The sequence below is a fragment of the Trichechus manatus genome, unplaced genomic scaffold (assembly GCF_000243295.1).
Source record: "Trichechus manatus latirostris isolate Lorelei unplaced genomic scaffold, TriManLat1.0 scaffold00013, whole genome shotgun sequence".
NCBI lineage: Eukaryota > Metazoa > Chordata > Mammalia > Sirenia > Trichechidae > Trichechus > Trichechus manatus.
The window spans coordinates 21,188,646-21,209,288 of record NW_004443949.1 but is presented as its reverse complement, the minus strand read 5'-3'; the positions used below and the strand labels follow the sequence as shown (position 1 = coordinate 21,209,288).

Genomic DNA, 20,643 nt, shown 5'->3' with positions numbered 1-20,643 from the left:
AAGAAAAAAATAAAATTTCCTGGAGCTAAAGAAAGACTTGGTCTTCATGTAGTCTGTGTCAAATGGGAATATCAAAAGGAGTTAACTAGACCTTTGCTGCTGAAATGCTTAACAGCACAGGTGAAGAGAAGAACCTTTCGACTCAGTTTCTTATACCTATCCCACAGGACTCTCAGTCTTTAAAACAATACCTGCTGGTAAAATGAGAATGGTTGAGTTAACCATGGTACTATACAGACCTGATGGAGAAGGCTAAAGGGAAACATAGCAAATGACAGAGTTTATTTTAGGATCCATTGGTCTTTGCAAAGCATGCAGTAGGAAGTAAGGCATTATACACCTACAAATGTTATTGCTGCTCGCAAGTAGGCCCTGATTCATGGTGACCCGATGCACAATAGGTCAGACCGTTGTGATCCACAGGGTTTTTACTGGCTGACTTTCAGAAGTAAATCACCAGGCATTTCTTCCTAGTCCACCTTAGTCTGGAAGTTCTGCTGAAACCCACTCAGTATCATAGCAACACACAAGCCTCCAATGATAGATGAGTATTGGCTGCACATGAGGTACATTTACTGGGAACTGAACCCAGGACTCCCGCACAGAAGGCACGAATTCTACCACTGAACCACCAATGCCCCAACCTACAAATAGTGATATTTGTAAGAGGTCTTCCAGTTGGAACTATGGCTATTTTCGTGTAGAAAATTAAGCAGTGACTACATGGGTTTTCTGGGCTACAATTCTATCCATGTGAAATTGATCTGCACATAATTTCTTCATTTAAATTTCTTTTTCTGCCTAAAAATGTAATACACATCCAAAGAAAATACAGAAAACCAAAGAGAAAGATCTCATTTCCAATTCAAACAAAACTGTTAATAACATTTTGGAATTTTTCTTTCTAGCCTTTTTTTATATGCATGTTTATACAAACCATAACTTGTTTAATCCAGGCCCTACTGATGGAGGTTAAAGTTGTTTCCAATTATTTGCTATCACAAACATTGCTTGAAACGTTTATTTTTTCTCTTTATGCCTAATGCATTTTCTGATTTTCTGTGTTCAAGTAGAGTTCTAAGAATGGGATCACTGGATAAAAGGACCTTTTTGAAGTTCTTGATACATGTTGTCAAATTGCTTCCCAAAAGAGTTGTATTAATTTGTATTTTATCCAGTAGTGCATAGGATAGCATCTGTTTCATTATGCATTCTTCCCGTGTTGGGTATTCTCTTCAGCTATAAAGGTTTAATAATGTTCCTTTAAGGTCCATGGCAATTTTATATTTAAATTTAGCTTCAAAAGAGCAAAAATTACCTAGAATCTATTCTGTCTGTTCAATATGCATAAACGATTTCTGTAGGGAATATTGCTTAAATGTCTGTCAGATTTATTGAAATAGGGCATTGATCCATTTTATTCTGCTTTTAGCTAACATCTGCTGCAGGGCAATACAAGCTGGTGGGTAATCACTCTGTATTTATTAGTTAACTAACAAACACTAAGGGGCTATTTTATGCTTATGAGAGAGTTACAAATGATACTTTTCTTTGAGGTAGAGTGATTTAGAGGATAAATTACCACCACCCTGCGCTTACACAGATGGAAAGACTTCTTCACAATAAAATACGTTGAGTCAATTGTATTTAAGCAATGCTTTTACATCCACACATTCATTCACTAGTTCAAATTCCTCACTTCTTACTTCCCTGAAACTTAATCTCTTTTCGTGCAACTTATTTCAAGTTTAATAAGTTGTAAAGAAAAATTTGCAGAGAGGGAGACACACCACACACATGCGAGCGCGCGCGCACACGCGCGCGCACACACACACGCAAAACATTGGCTCGGTGAGGCATTCTCCTATGTACTTATTTTAAAATACTCTGACTTGAAGTTTTACTGGATTTTTCATCTTCCCTGTTAAAATTTGATTCTAGCTTCTTGCCTAAGGACGGGGAAAACGGAGCCAGAGCAATGGCAGAGAAAGAACAGCTAAGGAGATTTCTACAGTTGTTCCTATTGCAGTTACTGTTGTTGTAAAGACATTAAACGTACTTTGCCCAAAGGTTCTATCTTTTATGAAAACATTCTCATCATAAGTATGCTTCAGTGTCCTACATGAATTAACAAGGAAACAATCAGGGAAATGAACCCTGGTTGCTACCACTGTGCATTCTCATAAAAACACAGGTTTTCATAAAAACGAAACTTACGAAGCAGTGACAGTCCTTAGAGTGACCCAACAGATTTTGCCCAATAGTAGCACAGGAAGGGTGGGGCAGAAAAAGGAAACTGAAATTCAAATACCCCGAACGAGCTATTCTGGGCAAAACTGATCAAATTAAATGGTTTTTCTTTTATCTAAAAACAGTCCACCTTCTCACTTTCCTGATTTGTTGTTTCAAGCACTCCTGGTTTACTCTGACTGCTTACGTTCTCCCAAAGCAATCCCTTACAGCCCGGAACTGCTATTGTCAAGCTGAAGAAAAGGATCTGTTCTTTGAATTGGACTTGCTGTCACACCGGCTTTCCAGAGCAGGACAAAGGCCACAGCCATTAAGAAATATTTTTCTGACAAATTCCAGTTGGGAATGCAGAGGCGTTAAACCTTATTCACATGTTAGTGTGATTATTTTAATGAAAGTCCCAGATTGGCATTAATTCAGTTCACAAATATTTATTAAGCTCCTGCTATGTGGTGATGGAGCCGTGATGGCACAGTGGTTAAAAAAAAGCTACGGCTGCTAACCAAAAGGTTGGCAGTTCGAATCAACCAGCCACTCCTTGGAAACCCTATGGGAAGTCCTATTCTGTCCTATAGGGTCGCTATGAGTCAGAATTGACTAGGTAGCACTGGGTTTGCTTTTTTTGGTTTATGTGTTGAAAGAAGCAGCCCTGGTGGTGTAGTGGTTAAGCACTCAGCTGCTAACCCAAAGGTCAGTAGTTCGAACCCACTAGCCGTTTCAAGGGAGAAAGATGTGGCAATCTGCTTCCATAAAGATTACAGCGCTGGAAAACCTATGGGGCAGTTCTACTTTCTCCTACAGGGTCGCGCTGAGTTGGAACAACTCTACAGTAACAGGTATGTATTCAGTACTGTGAGGGACACTGGGATATAGTTGTCAACTGGGTAGAGCAGCTCCCTGCCTGAACAGAATTTCCCAGTCTAATAAGGGATACAAAGAAGATGCACCAGTGCCATTACTAGGGGCATGCAGGGGGTGCAGACCATACTGGTGACACTGTCAGAGGGGGTGACACCAAAATGACTATCTATAAAAATATCCCTGTAAAACCTTCATCTAAAGTACAATAAAAAAATAAATAAAAAATAAAAAATCCCTGTAGTTAGTTATAACAATAAAAACATTTTTTGTAAGCCCAGCTTACATCAAAGCTTTGGTGAAACCCATGTGAAGTTGTGCACTACAGATTAGTAAGTAAACACAAGTAAGCTTGTGCATACCTTGCTTACTTGTTAATCCACGCCTTTATATACAGGAATTATGAGTGACATTGTTACAAAAAACATTACTAAGGATCCTGTATGGTCTGGTACCAGAGGAGGACCATGAGGGCGGGGGGTGACAACATGAGTTACCACACTGGGTGACACCAACCCTAATTACGCCACTGAGATATTCTGTGTGCCATAGAAACATGCAGGCAGGACACTTAACCTAAACTGACTGGATGTTGTGCAGGGCTTCTACAAGTAACCCCTACACTTAGATAAAGTTTTCTCAAACTCAACACCATTAACATTTTTGGCTGGTTAATTCTTCATTGTAAGCTACCGTCCTGTGCATTACAGCATGTTTAACAGCAGCCCTGGCCTCACCCACTAGATGCTAGTAACACTTCCTCAAGTTGTGACAACATAAAATGCCCCAGTTTAGAAATGCTGACTTAGTGACCACTGACCTATGACTTAGTGGAAGATGAGGAAAAGAAAAGGGTAGGGTGCAGAAGAGAAGAAATGAGAGCTCCAACCTGAGGGAATTTCTGGTGCAAAAATCTGCAAGACAATAAAGACCTTTACCCTTTGGAAGAGGTGATGCTAAGCCAGATATGAGAATGAAAAGATCACTGCAGTCAGATCCCAAAGCCCCTCATAAGCCATATTATCAGCTTGGAGTTTATATTAATTATTCATTGCTGTGTTACAAATTATCCCAAGACTTTGCCACTCAAAACAACAAACCTTTCTTATCTCAGCAGTTTCTGAGGGTCAGGAATCCTGGAGGAGCTTAGGTGGGTGGTTCTGGCTTCGGATCTCTCATAAGGTTGCAGTCAAACTGTCAGCCAGGTGCAGTCTCTAAGACATGACTGGGGCTGAAGACTTCACTTGAGATGGGTGGATCAGCCTCCAAGCTGGCTGTTAGCAGGAGGCCTCAGTTTCTTCCTACTTGAGCCTCTCCATAGGGCTGCTCACAACTTTGCTTCCCCCAGAGTGAACAATACAAGAGAGAGGATTGTATTTGAAACAATTTCTCTGGCCTCTACTCCAGAGCTAGGAGCAAGAGGCAAGAGGAAGTCATCAATTGTTTTTGTCTGGAGAGTTGCCATGAATTTCTAATGTATCATTTAAACTCCTGGAGAGTCAGTACCAAAAAAACCAAACCCGTTGCCGTTGAATCAATTCCGACTCATAGTGATCCTATAGGACAGAGCAGAACTGCCCCATAGAGTTTCCAAGGAGCACCTGGTGGATTCCAACTGCCGACCTTTTGGTTAACTACTACACCACCAGGGTTTTCCAGAGAGTTAGTGAAGGGCTTAGTCTTTGGATTGGCCACAGTCCATAAAACTACTAAGTAAATAATTAAACAAGGAGCCTGATGGCACAGAGGTTAAACTCTCAGCTGCTAACCAAAAGGTTGGAGGTTCAAACCCACCAGCTGCTCTGCGGGACAAAGATGTAGCAATCTGCTTCTGTAAAGATTACAGCCTTGGAAACCCTACTTTGTCCTATCGGGTCACTATAAGTTGGAATCAACTTAATAGCAATGGTTTTGTTTTTTGTTTTTTTAATAATTAAACTAGCAAATAATTAAACTAACTCTTCTTCAGAATTCAATGGAAGCAAAAAGTGAAGCCCGTCCATTAAAGCTCATCAGACTTGAATATTCCTTTGTAAAGCCTTTCCACAGTGAAATGGTTGAAGCCATCACAGCTCATTGTTCATTTTCTTGTAAAGATGGTCTTAGGAGTCTCAACTCCAAACCTCCCTATCACTCTGAACTTGAAAAATATTTCACCTCTTAGAGTCTTGACCTCATATTTAAATTGGGAGTAATAACAGTTACAACTCTCTCAGAGGTTGTTCTGGGAAATAAATGAGTCTACTACATTGTGCGTGCATATAAATTGAGTAAATATAGACATTGAAGCTGAGAACTCCAAAACTTTCAAAACTTTCAAATGGGATAATGCTTAGAATTCCAGTTTGAGTGTCAAACTAGATGTTATCCACGTTTCCTTTCAACTCTATGAGATTACTAAAATCAATGTATTAAGACTATCCAGTAATGAGGAGCCCTGGTGACACAGTGGTTAAGCATTCGGCTGCTAACCAAAAGGTCAGCAGTTCAAATCCACCAGCCTCTCCTTGGAAATCCTATGAGGCAGTTCTACTCTGTCCTATAGTGTCACTATGAGTCGAAATCAACTCGACAGCAACAGATTTGGTCTATTCAGTAATGAGGAATCTCTAGTGGTGCAAACACTTAAGCACTCAGTTACTAACCAGAAAGTTGGCGGTTCAAGTCCACCTAGTGATAGCTTGGAAGCCTGGCGATCTACTTCCAAAAGATCACAGCCATTGAAAAGCCTATGCAGCACAGTTCTCTGACACACATGGGGCCACCATGAGGTGGAAACAACTCTACGTCGACTGGTCTGGTTTTTGGTTTTATCCAGTAACGAATTACACAGTCATATAACCTGCTTTATTCTTGTTTGCTGGAGTCTATCCAAATGGCCCTAATGATAGGAGTCAAAATATCGAACTTGTTCTTTGGAATCAGCAATCCATCCTTCCACTAAGCATGGGGTTTGGAGTCCATGGGTATAAAATAAGTATTGTTTGAAATGGTAACCTGATGCACACAGCCACCCTATGTGCCAATTCTGAGCCTAGGTCTGTGTTTCCCCAGTCTAGACCATGGCTGGGAAGCCCACTTCAAACAACAGATGGTTTAAGAGTAGAATCCAAATATTTCCAAGTCCCCCATCCTTCTGAGTCCCTCTTCCCTTTACCATTCTAGTAGGTACAATCACATGCCCCTTCCTTTGATTCTTCCTTAACTACGTTATTTCTTAGAATAACCAAAGAGAACCTACATTCTCCTGGTTGATGGTGGTCACTTCTCTCTCTGACATCTCTCTACTTCATGGGTGAACAACTGCCCCTGCTTTCATTCGCCAGAGCCTGGCTGACACTAGGTTGTGGTACGTACCAAACTTTCCTAAGTGATATGAGGATAACGTAAGGGAATTATAATGTTGAAAAGAAAAACTTAAAATTAGATATTCGATCTCATTATTCCTTAAGTCTGTCTACCCCTGTCCTTCCACATGGAGTTCCCTGTTGGCTACCTCTACCCATAGCTCCTGACCAATAGCCATGTTTCCATCACCACCAGTCCATGGGGTTTGCCACTGACCCTGCCATTGGACCCTGTCTTCAGAGTCCCAGCGCTCTCCATAGGCTCCAACCAAACTACTTAACCTCATCTCCCAGAGACACTGCCCTGCCCACAAAAAAACATAGCATTTTGCATTATTATGCAGAGAAGTTTAGCTCCTTTTTGTCTCAAATTTCCATGCTTCTAATAGGATTGGGGTAGAATCAATAGGCTCATGGAGAGTTCCTCCAAAACTGAAAGGCAGTCTTTCTCAAAGATAAATTCTGCCACTACATCAAGAATAGACACAGCTTTGAAGTTTAAAAAAAATAACTCAGGACACCATTAATAGATTGCTATGAAGGTTTAATAGACAATATACAATTGGGCAACATATCATTTACCCAGTCAATGAGGGCTCCAAATAATCAGGTTTCTTAAAGTGCTTGTATACAAAGTTATCAGGAACTTTTGAACAAAATTTCTGATTGGTTGACATTTACATAACTTTGCTAAACAATTACAAGATACCATATTTTTGTGCAAATAATGTACGCCTTATGCGTTTGTTTGCTAGCCGTGCACTCCCCACATGAGGCACCCTCACAAGCACTACCATCTCAATTCTCTTCCACAAGTTACTGTAAAAAAAAGTTAGCATAACATGCTTACAAAAATACCTTGAAGGGTGAGGGCACAGCCAACAAACGCAGAAGGCGAGTGTTCTTTCTGAAAAAGCACAGTATTCACAAGATTATTAAGTCACGATTACAAGACCCTTAAAGTTTTGAAAACGGGATATTTTCATCAATCTTGAAAACAGGATGTTTATTAATTTAAATTGTTTTATGAGTTTTTAGTGAAAGTTAATGAATAATGAAACCAGCCTTTTTGGTTTCATTGGGCATGGTCACCTAGCTACTTTTAAAGGTTAGTTTACAACATAGCTAAAAGATTATTTGTTAGAGTGCATAGATTTTTGACAATATTTAACAAGATGACCTGGTTAGTGTCATAGGTAAGAGAATTCTTTATGTTTTCATAATGCAAAACTTGTAATTTTTTTACATAAGTATTTTTTTTGTACCCACTCTATCCTATAGGGTTGCTATGAGTCGGAATCAACTCCATGGCAACGGGTTTGGTTTTTTTTTTTTTTTTTAATAAGTGCAAACCAACTGGTCAGGAGCAGGCAGTCTAAGGAGTCCCTGGGTGGTGCAAATGGTTAATGCATTCAGCTGATAACTGAAAGGTTGGAGTGTCAAGTCCACCCATAGTTGCCTCAGAAGAAAAGTCTGGAGATCTACTTCTGAAAAATCAGCCACTGAAAACCCTATAGAGCACAGTTCTACTCTGACATATATGGGGTCACCGTGAGTTGGAGTTGACTTGATGGCAACTGTTGGCATTGGTGGTGGTGGTGGTGGTGGTGGTAGTGAGGCAGACCAAGGAAAGTGGCAATTACCCAGAGGAGCAGAGTTAGGTCTGGGCATGCCAAGCCACGGTGATCGATTACACACAAAGAGGCCTGGCAGCTGTGTTGAAGCAATGAAAGAGGGAGGCAGACAGTATATCCCAAAAGCCAGATAGAGGATGGGTAACCAGGGATCTGCATATATGGAAAGAATAGCTTAGGAACAAACAAGGCAGCAAATGGTGAAGAAGTATGATTAACTCCCAATGCCCTTTCAGGTTCTTACTCTCAAGCTACCAGGAGTTTCTTGTTGACATGTTTGTCCCTAAATAATTAGTGACCAGCAGGAGTGTTATGTGCTATGGCTGCTAACCAAAAGGTCAGCAGTTCGAATCCACCAGGTGCTCCTTGGAAACTCTATGGGGCAGTTCTACTCTGTCCTGTAGGGGCGCTATGAGTCAGAATCGACTCGACGGCAACGGGTTTGGGTTTTTTTTGGTTTAGCAGGAATGAAGTGAAGGGGAAAATGGGAGCGAGCTTTAAATATTACACATGCCATATTTTATTTAGCCAATTCACTATTTGGGGACATTTAATTGTTTCTAATATTTGATCTTATAAACAAGGCTGTGAATATTTTTTGGCTAAAATTTTTTATATAACAGTACTTATTTCCTTAAAAGGAAGTGGAATACCTAGAAAAAAGAATGTGAATACTTTTCTGAATCTAGTGTATGGGATCTTGGCACAAGATGAAATCCTGGTTTTACCACCAATGTACTTTCCTTATGACTCATATGAGAAATCGCATGGTCATAGCTACTGTACTTTCTAGCCTGATTTAATTCTTCATCTACTGATGAGTTAAACAACAGAGGAAACTGAAGTAAGTTAGCTGGGAGATGTCGAAATGGTGGAAATACAAAAGTTAGAAGCACAAAGTGAAAGAGAACAGGTTTGAGAGGAGAGAAGGGTATAAAGGCAGCCACACAGCAAACATGTTACTCCTCCAGGTCACTCCAGAGAAAAACCTCCTCTTTAAACATGTTGCTCAAGGTACTGTTACATTTTATGCAGCTTATTTAAATTGGTTTTCTAGTTTACTTTTTCCTTGCTCGGTTTCATCAGTTGTCCTCTCCTTTTAAGAGCTACCTGCTTCTGCTTCAAAGATGTCATTTTAACTTTCCTCATTGCCTCTGGGCTGTCTAATTAACTGCATCTTGTTTCTCAGCAATGATTTACAAATCGGAGGCATGATTCTATTGCATAAAATTGACAAGGAAATGAATCATTGTAAGTTCACTGAATTTTAATTTCCTAGTTCTATATGAGGAGTCCTGGTGGCGTGGTAGTTTAAGTGCTCCACTGCTAACCAAAAGGTTAGCGGTTCCAACTTACCACCAGCTCCACTCTAAAGATTCACAGCCTTGGAAATTCTATGGAGCAGTTCTACTCTGTCCTATAGGGTCACTATGAGTCGGAATCGACTCAACAGTGATGGGTTTTAGTTTGATGTGTGCCTATTATGGAAACCCTGGTGGCACAGTGGTTAAGAGAAACAGCTGCTAACCAAAAGGCTGGCAGTTGAATCCACCAGGCGCTCCTTGGAAACCCTATGGGGCCGTTCTATTCTGTCCTATAGGGTTGCTATGAGTTGAAATTGACTTGACAGCAATGGGTTTGGTTTGGGTTGGGTTGGGTTGGGTTGGGTTTATTATGGCATTGCCAGATTGCATGTGTAATTATCTGTTGACTGTCAAGTCCCCCAAATTAATAGTATGTAAATTCGATGTCAACAAAGATAAGTTTTTGCAAACGGCTAATACTCTTAGCTGCTAACCAAAAGGTTAATGGTTTGAGTCGACTCAGAGGTGCCTCAGAACTTGGCACTCTACTTCCAAAAAATCAGACACTGAAAACCCTATGGAGCACAGTTCTACTCTGACACACATGGGGTCACCATGAGTCAGAGTTAATTCAACCACAGCTGTGGTGGTTTTTAAACAGAAACCATAAAATAATGGTTTGGCTTTCTCAAGAGCTTAGTACAATGCCAGACACAGCAAGAATTCACCAAATATTTATTAACTGTCTGTATATGATGTCATAATTTATGCATTAATCACAGTATTTCACTAAAAGGAAATGTAAATGCCATGAGAAAGTCAAATAGATCAAAAACGTATTTTAGAAACAAAGACGGACGCAAAGCTCACAGACAGCTGAGCAGCTGCTGGTTTTCCTCATGTTCTCTTCCTTCAGCAGCCAGGGTGAGGCCATTTGCTCTCTGGTGTAGGGGATAGTGTTCAGGACCCATCAGGAGATCCCCAGGGGACCCTGGCTTCAGAAACGACTCTGAAGAGCTGAACAATCAATCACTAACTGACATGAACTGCAGGAAATACGGTGTGGGGCGGGGAGTGAATTTGTGATTTTGCTTAGAACAAGGTATCCAACCAGCACTTGAAACTCTGAAGTTTTACTTGATCGATCTTCAAGCCAGCTCTTTTCTCTCCCTCCTGTCTCCCAAATTTCTAGCAGCATGAAAATCAAAGTTACTGTTATTTTCCACCCTAACCAGAAACTTTGGGGCCAGCATTTTTTTCTCTCCCAGCCATCTTCTCTGTTTTCTCCCACTCCAGATTCCCCTCTCCTTTATAGTGAAGTTTCTAAAATAAAAGGTAGTCCATCCTTTTGAAAATGGCAGACATTCCCTGACCTGATAAATATAGAGACTCTATAAATGTGGGACTAGTTTGTGGCCAGGCTGACGGACTTTGGGTTGGTCATCGATTCTGCTGCTGTACCTCTTCACTGGCTCTGAGCTCAGAAACAGAGCCCCAGATACCCAGGTCCTCTAATCCACAGCCCGTCACCTTGCAGCTAACATCTGAAAATAAGGACTCTGACGCTCTGAAAGACAAAGTAAGTTGCCCAGTGATGTATTCTGAGCAGGGAAGAGAAGACACCTAACATTTACTAAGTGGTACTAAGTGCTTGTAGTCGCTGGGTAGTGCAAACGGTTAATGGCTCAGCTGCTAACTGAAAGGTTGACAGTTCAAGTCCACCCAGAGGTACCCTGGAAGGAAGACCTGGTATTTACATCTAAAAAATCAGCCATTGAAAATCCTCTGGGGCACAGTTCTCCTCTGACACACATGGGATAACCGTGATTTGGAACAGACTTGACAGCAACTGGTTCTAAGCACTAGGCATAGAGTGAAATACAACTTAAGAATGGATGTGTTTCATGATACATGACAAATGTTCTCTTGTGAAGACATGCAGAAAACAAAATAATTGTTCATGCATTGAGGAACTTGATACCTAAAGGAATTGCGAATCATCTGCTGCTTATGAAATGTAAATAATCCTGCAAGTTTTCACCTGGTTTGTGGGGAGACAGCAGAATTGTCTTCTCCACCAGGATGCACACAGGCACTTCATAGTAAACGAGTCCATTGCTGAGCAAAAGTTCACTCCTTGTCCTGTGTTCCTCCTCTTGGTTACTGGCATTGCCAATCCCCGGGGTCCAGAACCTGAACTACTGCAGCAGCCTCTTAACGGCCCTTGTCTGCCCTCCTCTAATCCATTGTCCACACTCGCCTTTAGAAGTCTTTCTAAAACAAAAATCTGCTTATATCTCTACCCTTCTTGAAACACCATGACAGCTCCTGATTGACTTCCAAGTTTTCAGCATGACATAACCTTTATAATTCAGACCTAGCCTGCAAATCCATTCTCCCTCTCAACTCTGTCCCTTGGATGCAGCTCTCCAGAGGGAGTTTGCCAAATTTACTGCACCTGTCATGCCTCCAAGTCCTTGACTGTGCTGCCACATCTACCTTTATCCTCCATCCTTGTCCCCTGCACCTTCACCTGGCTGACTCCTATAAGTTTTCATAACCAGCTCAGGTATCAGTGCCTCCAGGCAGTCTCCAGCAAGAAAGAGCAGTAAGTGGTTCTCAAGCCACATACGTAATTTTAAATTATCTTGTCAACATATTTTAAAAATAAGGACAAACTGATAAAATTAATTTTAATAAATATTTTGGTTAACAGCCATAGCTGTTAACCACTGTGCCACCAGGGCTCTTATTCAACCAAAATACCCCAAATAACATCATTTCAACATGTAATCAATATTTTAAAATTATATAATGAGACAGATATATTCTTTTGGAGCCCTTGTGGCACAACAGCTAAGCCCTTGGCTGCTAACCGAAAGGCTGGCGGTTCAAACCCACCCAGTGGCTCCATGTGAGAAAGATCTAGTGATCTGCTCCCCATAAAGATTACAACCTAGAAAACCCTATGGGGCAGTTCTAGTCAGTCACATGGGGTCACTATGAGTCGAAATCGACTCGATGGCACCTAACGACAGCAACAACAAATATTCTTTTAGTCCTACTAAGTCTCTGAAATTCAGCGTGTACTTTACACTTATGCCACATTTCAATTTGGATGAGCCACATTTCAAGTGCTTAATAGCTTCATGTGGCAAGTAGCTACCATATTGGACTTCACAGCTCTAGAGAACTTAGGAATCACCCAGATGTCTTAATAAAACACAGAATCCTGTACTATGCTTCCAGAGGTTCTAATTCTGGAGGTCAGGGGTCAGGAATGCTCATTTTCAGCAAGAACCTCAGATGATTCTGATGCACTTATTCCTCACTGTAGGAAATGGGCTTAATGCTAAATGCACCAATTTTGGAGTTAGACCCACAGGGGTTTGCAGCCTGACTCTACTATTTAACCGTGGTATAACCTAATGACTAACTTTCTAGGTCTCAGTTTCCTCACCTGCAAAGCAAGATTAATAATACCTATATAGAGACTTGGGATTGAATGAGAGAGTGGATTTAAGACACTCAGCACAATACCTGGCATGTCTCTAATAATGAGCAGCTACTAAATGTCTGAATGCAATCCACGCCACTCCATCCCTACTGTATGGGAGAGATGTCCCTCTTACCGCCCCACCCTAACTCTGTGCTTCCTTCCACCAGAGCCTGTACCACATTCTGTAGTTGTCATCTGCCTGCTCGTCTACGTCCTCAGCTAGATTGAGAACAGAAAGTAGATCGTGTACATTTTTACATCCCTGTGCCTTGCACATAGTAGGTGTTGCATATACATCACCTTTTAGGAATTGAACTGAATTTGATCAACTGGGTTTCCTCTACTGTAGTAAAACTCTTTATACAAAAGTTCTCTTACAGTAAGGAAGTGTGCAAATATCAAGCGGAGTGGTGGCCTGTTCTGACACTCTTCTCTTTAAAGTCTGTCACAGAAAGCTTTGCCAAAATGATCCACGGCTTCAAAGTGGCACACCTGACAGATCGTGTTATTCAGAGGAGCAAGAGGATGATTCTGGATACTCTGGGCGTTGGACTCCTGGGAACCAGTACAGAGGTGTTTTACAAAGCCAGCCAATATAGCAAAGTAAGACACTCCAAGTCTACCTTAAAGCTGAGTATGCACACATGCCTGAACACCCCATGAGTGTACCCAGAGATATAGGCCTGTGTTCTGTTTACTTTACGCTTCATTTTATACATAGTACTTGGTATATAGGAGCCCTGGTGGCACAGTGGTTAAAGAGCTTGGCTGCTAACCAAAAGGTTGGTGGTTCAAATCCACCAGCTGCTCCTTGAAAACCCTAAGGAGCAGTTCTACTCTGTCATATACGGTCACTATGAGTCAGAATAGATTTAACGGCAACTTATTTGTTTTGTTTTGGGGGCAGGTTTACTTGGTAAATACAGCATTGTTGTATATAGTCTCATGCTCTACTATCTTAGATTTAATATTCACCCATATCCTCAACTAAGTCACTGTATTAAGACCATACACTATTATCATCTCATAGTTTATTATTATTATGACTAAAAATACATTTTTACTTGAGAGTTAGAAGCAACAGCACCTACCCCAGACCCTTCATATAGAGACTTTAAGATTCTCTGGAGAAAAGGCTGGTGGAGCACTCTGAGCAGACAGCAGGCAGGCACTCCAAAGAATGTGCTGGGCATAACTGTTAGTCTGCCTTCCCCAGTATTTGCCCCACCCCACCGCCACCAAAGGGGGGATAAGTCAGAAATATAGACATTCAGGCTCTAGGCCCAGTAGAACTTCTGTATCAGGATCCAGGACTAAGCAACAGCATGTCCTCTCCCTTCTTGGGGAGAGCTGTGAATTCCTCTACAAGGAAGAGAAGACTCTATTAATTAAGGCTTGAATCTAACACAAGTGGTTAAAATAAGGTCATTAATAAATGCTAAGATGAAGAACAACTCTTGAAATTGCAACTTGGCATGTTGTGTCACTTATTACTCTTCTTCTGTGTTACTTATTATTATTCTTTTGTTCCAGATCTATACCTCCAACATATCCAGCACTGTTTGGGGCCAAATGGACTTCAGACTTCCGCCTACATATGCTGCTTTCATTAATGGTGTAGCTGTAAGGAGGTTTTCATGTCCTTTCAACTATTAGATAATCATAAGAATTTTAAAGCCAGGATATGTCAGAAATAATCCAACTTCCAGGTTTTACAGATGAGATCACCAAAGTTCAGAGAGATGAAGTGGTCTGCTCTCCCTCATATGTAGTAATTTCAATTTTCATATTTTTACAGTGAATTGATGCTTTTCAAACCAATTGTGAAGTAGAGGAAATAGGACGGAAAATTTTAGATAAAAACCTCCCCAAGATATCCCAACTCTAACCCTTGAAGACAGACAGATAGATCAGTCAGTCAGTTGGTCAGTAAATAGGAAGGTAGATATAGACACATAGCAAAGGATACAAAACCTAATACCCAGACTCTTTTCTCAATTCCCACAGTACTTCCTTCTCCTTTTGTTAGTGGCCACTGCCACAGTGACCAGTTTACTATTTAGTGATATTCTATTCATTCATTCAACAGGTATTTATTCTATATTTTAGAATGGCCATAAGACGTCTATACTTTCTGAACCAAAAATCAATACTCCTAATTTGACAGAAGATTTTTATGCTTTTCTGTGCATTTGGGGCAGTCTACAAGACATAATTTGGCCATGAGCATGTTGGGACTTCTGAGATATTTTTATAGTTATGAGGACAACAGCTCAGAATATTGAAAGTCAAACTCAGTGGTGCATCCAGAAGTAAATGTTCAGTAACCAGTGGGAAATGCACCAGCTGCATCAAATAGACATAAAAATCTATTTTAAAATAAACTTCTGGTTATTACTAGCTGTTTCATAAAAGGGGAAAGCAAATGGCTGGGATGAAGGAGGAATTAAAACCTTATAGCTAAAAATCATAATTTAAAAATGTAGTTTAAGAGTTAACCTGGGTTCAGGTTTCTTACACTATTTTTGCAACTTCTCCATAAGTTTGAAAGTATTTTAAAATAAAAAGTTACAAAAATATATAGCCTGGTATGGAGTAAAGGGTATTAAACTTATAGCACAACTTGTTTACAGGGTGGGGGAGGGAGGAGCAGCCACCTGATTCCATAGCTTTGTTTTTAAGGGGGATACCATCTTACTGCAGTTCCTGGATGGTACAAACAGTTAACACACTTGCTGAAAACCAAAAGGCTGGAGGTTCAAATTCATCCAGACACACCTCAGAAGAAAGTCTGGTGATCTACTTCCAGAAAATTGAGCCACTGAAAATCCTATGGGACACTGTTCTACTCTGACACATATGGGGTCGCCATGAGTCAGAGTCGACCTAAGCGCAACTGGTTAATTAACATCTTCCCAGGGTCAACGGCAGTGAGAACTTCAACCACTTGGGCAAGACCCAGTCTCCTTGGGGCTCGCAAGATGCTCTCCAAGGTCTTGTCCACCTCCTGGCAGAGGGACAGCCTGTCCCAGCGCCTAGCCATGGAATCAAGAATTAGTGCTAGTTTACCAGTTTTGTTTTCAGAGAGTCAGATCTAAAAACTTTACACCACATAAGATTATTGCTAAGTTAAATCCTTATGGATCCAAAGGCCATTGCATTCAGTACATTTTGTACTTGTTTGTGTGTTTGATTACACAGATTCACTCAATGGATTTTGATGACACATGGCACCCTGCCACCCACCCTTCTGGAGCTGTCCTTCCTGTCCTCACAGCTTTATCAGAAGCTCTGCCTCGAAGTCCAAAGTTCTCTGGCCTTGACCTGCTGTTGGCTTTCAATGTTGGTATTGAAGTGCAAGGCCGATTAATGCATTTCTCCAAGGAAGCCAATGACATACCAAAGAGGTATGGGGAGAATTTGCCCCCATCAGAAGCAAAACACCCTCTGACTTAGAGGGTGGCTGAGTTGGGGATGTTAACATTAGTGCTGGCTGATAAGTCAGCTTACCAAGTTCCATCTCACACCCTATATCCATGCACAAAAGTGTGACTTCAGAAGTGCTAATGAATAATTTCCCTTAGGTTTAGAGAGCCAATCAAGGAACCAGGACCCTGAAATAAATGGGGGGCTCCCATCCCAGGGTGACTCTTGTCATTTCACCATCCCATCCTCAAAGTAGAATTGACACTGACATTCACTAGGGTCCTTCAGGTAGATAAGAACATTCAGAATTTCCTAAACCTGACTGTACATCCCATAGGTCAGAAATGGTCAAATGTTGGAAGTTTCATATGGCTCAACCTATTATTTATTTTGCCACTTCGTCCAGCCTGCCAGGAGAGGAGGCTGTACTGTTGGGTGAACGTTTACAGTTTCTACAAGGTCCTCAGTTTTTACAGTTACTTACTTGAGCCTTCAGCAATCAACAACTTATGACTCTCTGGTAATAACTGTAACATTATCATTTATAAAGTACTTACTATATGTCAGGCAGAAATGATTGATGGATTCATTCAATCCTCACAAAACCCTATGAGGTAGACTCTATTATTATCACCATTTTACACAGGAGAAAACAGGTACAGAGAAGTTGAATAACTTTCCCAAAATCACAAAGCTACTAAAAGGTAGGGAGTCCCTGGGTGGCACAAATGGTTAATGCACTTGGCTGCAACCAAAAGGTTAGAAGTTGGAGTCCACCCAGAGGCTCTCGGAAGAAAGGCCTGGTGATCTACTTCTGAAAAATCAGCCACTGAAAACCCTATAAGTACACTTCTACTCTGACACACTTGGGGTTGTCATGAGTTAGAATCAACTCAGTGGCAACTAGTTAATAAATGAAAAAGCTGATATTCACTGAACCCAGGCACTGTGGCTTCAGAGTCTATGCTCCTGACCACCACAATGACTGACTCTTGGTGAATGAAATTTGGAAATTGCCAACTCTGCTTCTTTGCTTTTCAGATTCCATCCTCCCTCGGTGGTAGGAACTTTGGGTAGTGCTGCTGCTGCATCCAAGTTTTTAGGGCTCAGTTTGAACAAGTGCCAGGAGGCCCTGGCTATTGCCGTTTCCCATGCCGGGGCACCCATGGCAAATGCTGCCACTCAGACCAAGCCCCTCCACATTGGCAATGCCGCCAGGCATGGGATAGAAGCTGCTTTTCTGGCCATGCTGGGTCTCCAAGGAAACAAGCAGATCTTGGACATGGAGGCAGGGTTTGGGGCCTTCTATGCCAACTACTCCCCCAAAGTCCTTCCAAGCCTAGCTTCCCACACTTGGCTGCTAGACCAGCAGGATGTGGCCTTCAAGCGTTTCCCTGCACACTTGGCAACCCACTGGATGGCAGACGCAGCTGCATCTGTGAGGAGGCACATTGTGACAGACGGAGCACCACTTCCCATCGACCACATCCAGAGAATTGTGCTCAGAATTCCAGATGTCCAGTATGTAAACAGACCCTTCCCAGACTCAGAGCATGAAGCCCGCCACTCCTTCCAGTACGTGGCCTGTGCCATGCTGCTCGATGGTGGCATCACTGTCCCATCATTCCACAAATGCCAGATAAACAGGCCACAGGTGAGACAGCTGCTCAGGAAGGTGGAGCTGGAGCACCCTCCGGACAACCTGCCAAGCTTCAACACACTGTACTGCGAGGTGAGTGTCACCCTCAAGGATGGAGCCACCTTCACGGAGCGCTCCAATACCTTCTATGGTCACTGGAGGAAACCGCTGAGCCAGGAGGATCTGCAGGAGAAGTTCAGAGCCAATGCCTCCGGGATGCTGCCCTGTGACAAAGTAGAAGGTCTTATAAGGATCGTAGAAAAACTGGAAGACATAGAAGACTGCTCTGTGTTAACCACACTTCTGAAACGACCCTGTCCACCGCAGGAGGCTTCAGATCTATCCATCATGTAATAACTCCATCCCAGAATCTGTCCTGAAGCTAATCGAGGTCTAAATGACTTTGCATTTGGCGTGATTCAATGATGTGCTTTATTGGTCACGGTCGACTGTTTGGTCTGCCCAGGGTTAAATGAAGCAAGGTGAAGAGAGTCCAGAAACCGAACCGGATACACAGGCAGTCCCTGGGTTACGAACAAGATCTGTTCCTAACTGTGTCTTTAAGTCGAATTTGTAGAGTTCGGAACACGTGCATACGGTTCGTATTTAGCCTTACTTTAGTGCATGGAAAGGCTCGAAGCCTTTTCAATAATGTAGAAGCTGCACATGCAGCAAGTGAAGGTGATTGTGATGAGACTTTGTTGTGAGTAGGGGTTGGTTCAATCATTTCAAAGTGAGGGCAAATTTACATTAACATTAAAGTGCAAGTATGAGTTGTCCGTAACTGACGTTCACAACCCAGGGATTGTCTGTATATGGGAGGAGAAGTTTTATCCTGTAGATTTCTCAAGACAGTTCCAATTACCTAAAGCAATATGAGAAATATGCAAGAAACACAAAGAAATTGATTTTTATAAGCATCCATAAGGCTGAAATTCAAGTCACCTATGATTTTCTTGTAAAGTTAATCTTTTCAGAGGAGTTACTTATGAACTTCATGAACCTCAAAGCTTGACAAGAATGTGAATCTGTGTGCACATTTGCTGGCAGTGGAGAAGGGCTCTGGTCTGTTGTGCTGTTAACAGATTTTTTAGGGCATGAGTTATCACCAAGTTCTTCACAGTGGACAAGGGCTACCGAGTTTAAAAATAAGGCCCTAGTGGGTTTGGTTTTTTGGTTTGGGGGTTTAAGAGGACTGAAACACTTTTCAGTCTATTAGACCAGCATTTCCCATCAGTTTTCCTCAGAAGAATAGTTCCCTGTATAGTGCTCCAGAAGAGTCACACAGTCAAAGAAGATAATATTATACCAAAAATGAGTCAGAATCCACTACACTCAATGGCAGCGGGTTTTTGGTTTAGTGGGGTCAAATCCTGCCCCTGCCACTTACTAGATGTGGCCCTGGGCATGTTACCTAGTCTCATCTGCCTCAGTTTTCCTATTAGTAAAGCAGAGGTAAAAAACAGTCTGAAAAAAAAAGGCAGTTTTCCTCTAGAAGCCATACTCTTAACCATTATCTCACCGTTCAGTACAAAAAGACTTTGAGAAAAATGCCTCAAATAAAGAGTCAGAGATGCAAGAAAGAATAAAAAACAAAAAAGATGTAAATATGGAGTAACTAAATAAATACTGACTTATAAAACAAAGGAGCCTTGGTGGCGCTGTGGTTAAAGTGCTTGGCTGCTAACCAAGAGGTCGGCATTTTGAACCCATCAGCTGCCCCGCAGGAGAAAGATGTGGCAGTCTGCTTCCGTAAAGATTTACAGCCTTGGAAACCCTATGGGACGGTTCTACTCTGTTCTATAGGGTTGCTGTGAGTCAATATCGACTCAGTGACAGTGGGTTTGGTTTTGGTTTGGGTATAAAATAATCAAAATATCTTTTGGGGTTAAAAATTGAAATATTTGCAATATACATATAGGGAGGAGGTTATCAAAGTTAATGTGTTCTAAATTCCTCATGTTATTCGAGAAAAGGGCAGAGATATTAACTCTAGAAGTTAATTCATAAGTATGCACGTTAAAATGTGACAGTACCCATTAGAGGACAGCAGTGGAGTACATCACTTCCGGGTTAATAGAAGAGGAAAATGGAATTAGAAGAAAATAATCAGTCCAAAAGGAGGCAAGAAAGGAGAGAGAAAAGAAACAGAAAAGCAGGACAGACAGCACAATATAAAAAATGGTAGAAGAAATTAAAATATATCCACAATTACAAAAAGAGTAAATGGACTAAATGTTCCAGTTAAAACGAAAAGATTGTCTGAACACATTTTTTTAAAAAAAGGTTTAACAGTTTTATTGATGTCTAATTTACATGCCATTAATTCACCCATTTTATGTGTACAGTTCAATGAGTTTTAGTAAATTTATAGAGTTGTGCAAATATCACCACAATCCAGTACTGGAATACTTCCATCACTCCAAAAAGTTCCCTCGTGCCAGTTTTGTAGTCAATCCCCACTTCACCTCTGGCCCTCAGCAACCATTGATCTACTTTCTATCTCTGTAGTTTTGCCTTTTCTGGACATTTCATATAAATGGAATAATACAATAGTGTCTCATGTCTGGCTTCTTTCACTTAGCATAACGGTTTTGAGATTCACCTACATATGTATTAGTACTTCATTCCTTTCTACTGCTGAATAGTCTTCTACTGTATAGATGATTTTTTTTTTTTTTTTTTT

At 41.3% G+C, this 20,643-nt stretch overlaps 1 protein-coding gene across 1 annotated transcript; it reads left to right on the top strand.

The window, feature by feature from the left end:
- The first annotated feature begins 8,940 nt into the window (after positions 1-8,940).
- Positions 8,941-19,550, top strand: ACOD1 (aconitate decarboxylase 1). Its single transcript, XM_012554158.2, has 5 exons — positions 8,941-9,103; positions 13,334-13,495; positions 14,426-14,515; positions 16,094-16,299; positions 17,360-19,550. The coding sequence occupies exons 1-5, from the start codon at positions 9,092-9,094 to the stop codon at positions 18,309-18,311; spliced, it is 1,422 nt and encodes a 473-aa protein (XP_012409612.2). The 5' UTR covers positions 8,941-9,091; the 3' UTR covers positions 18,312-19,550.
- The last annotated feature ends 1,093 nt before the right edge of the window (positions 19,551-20,643 follow it).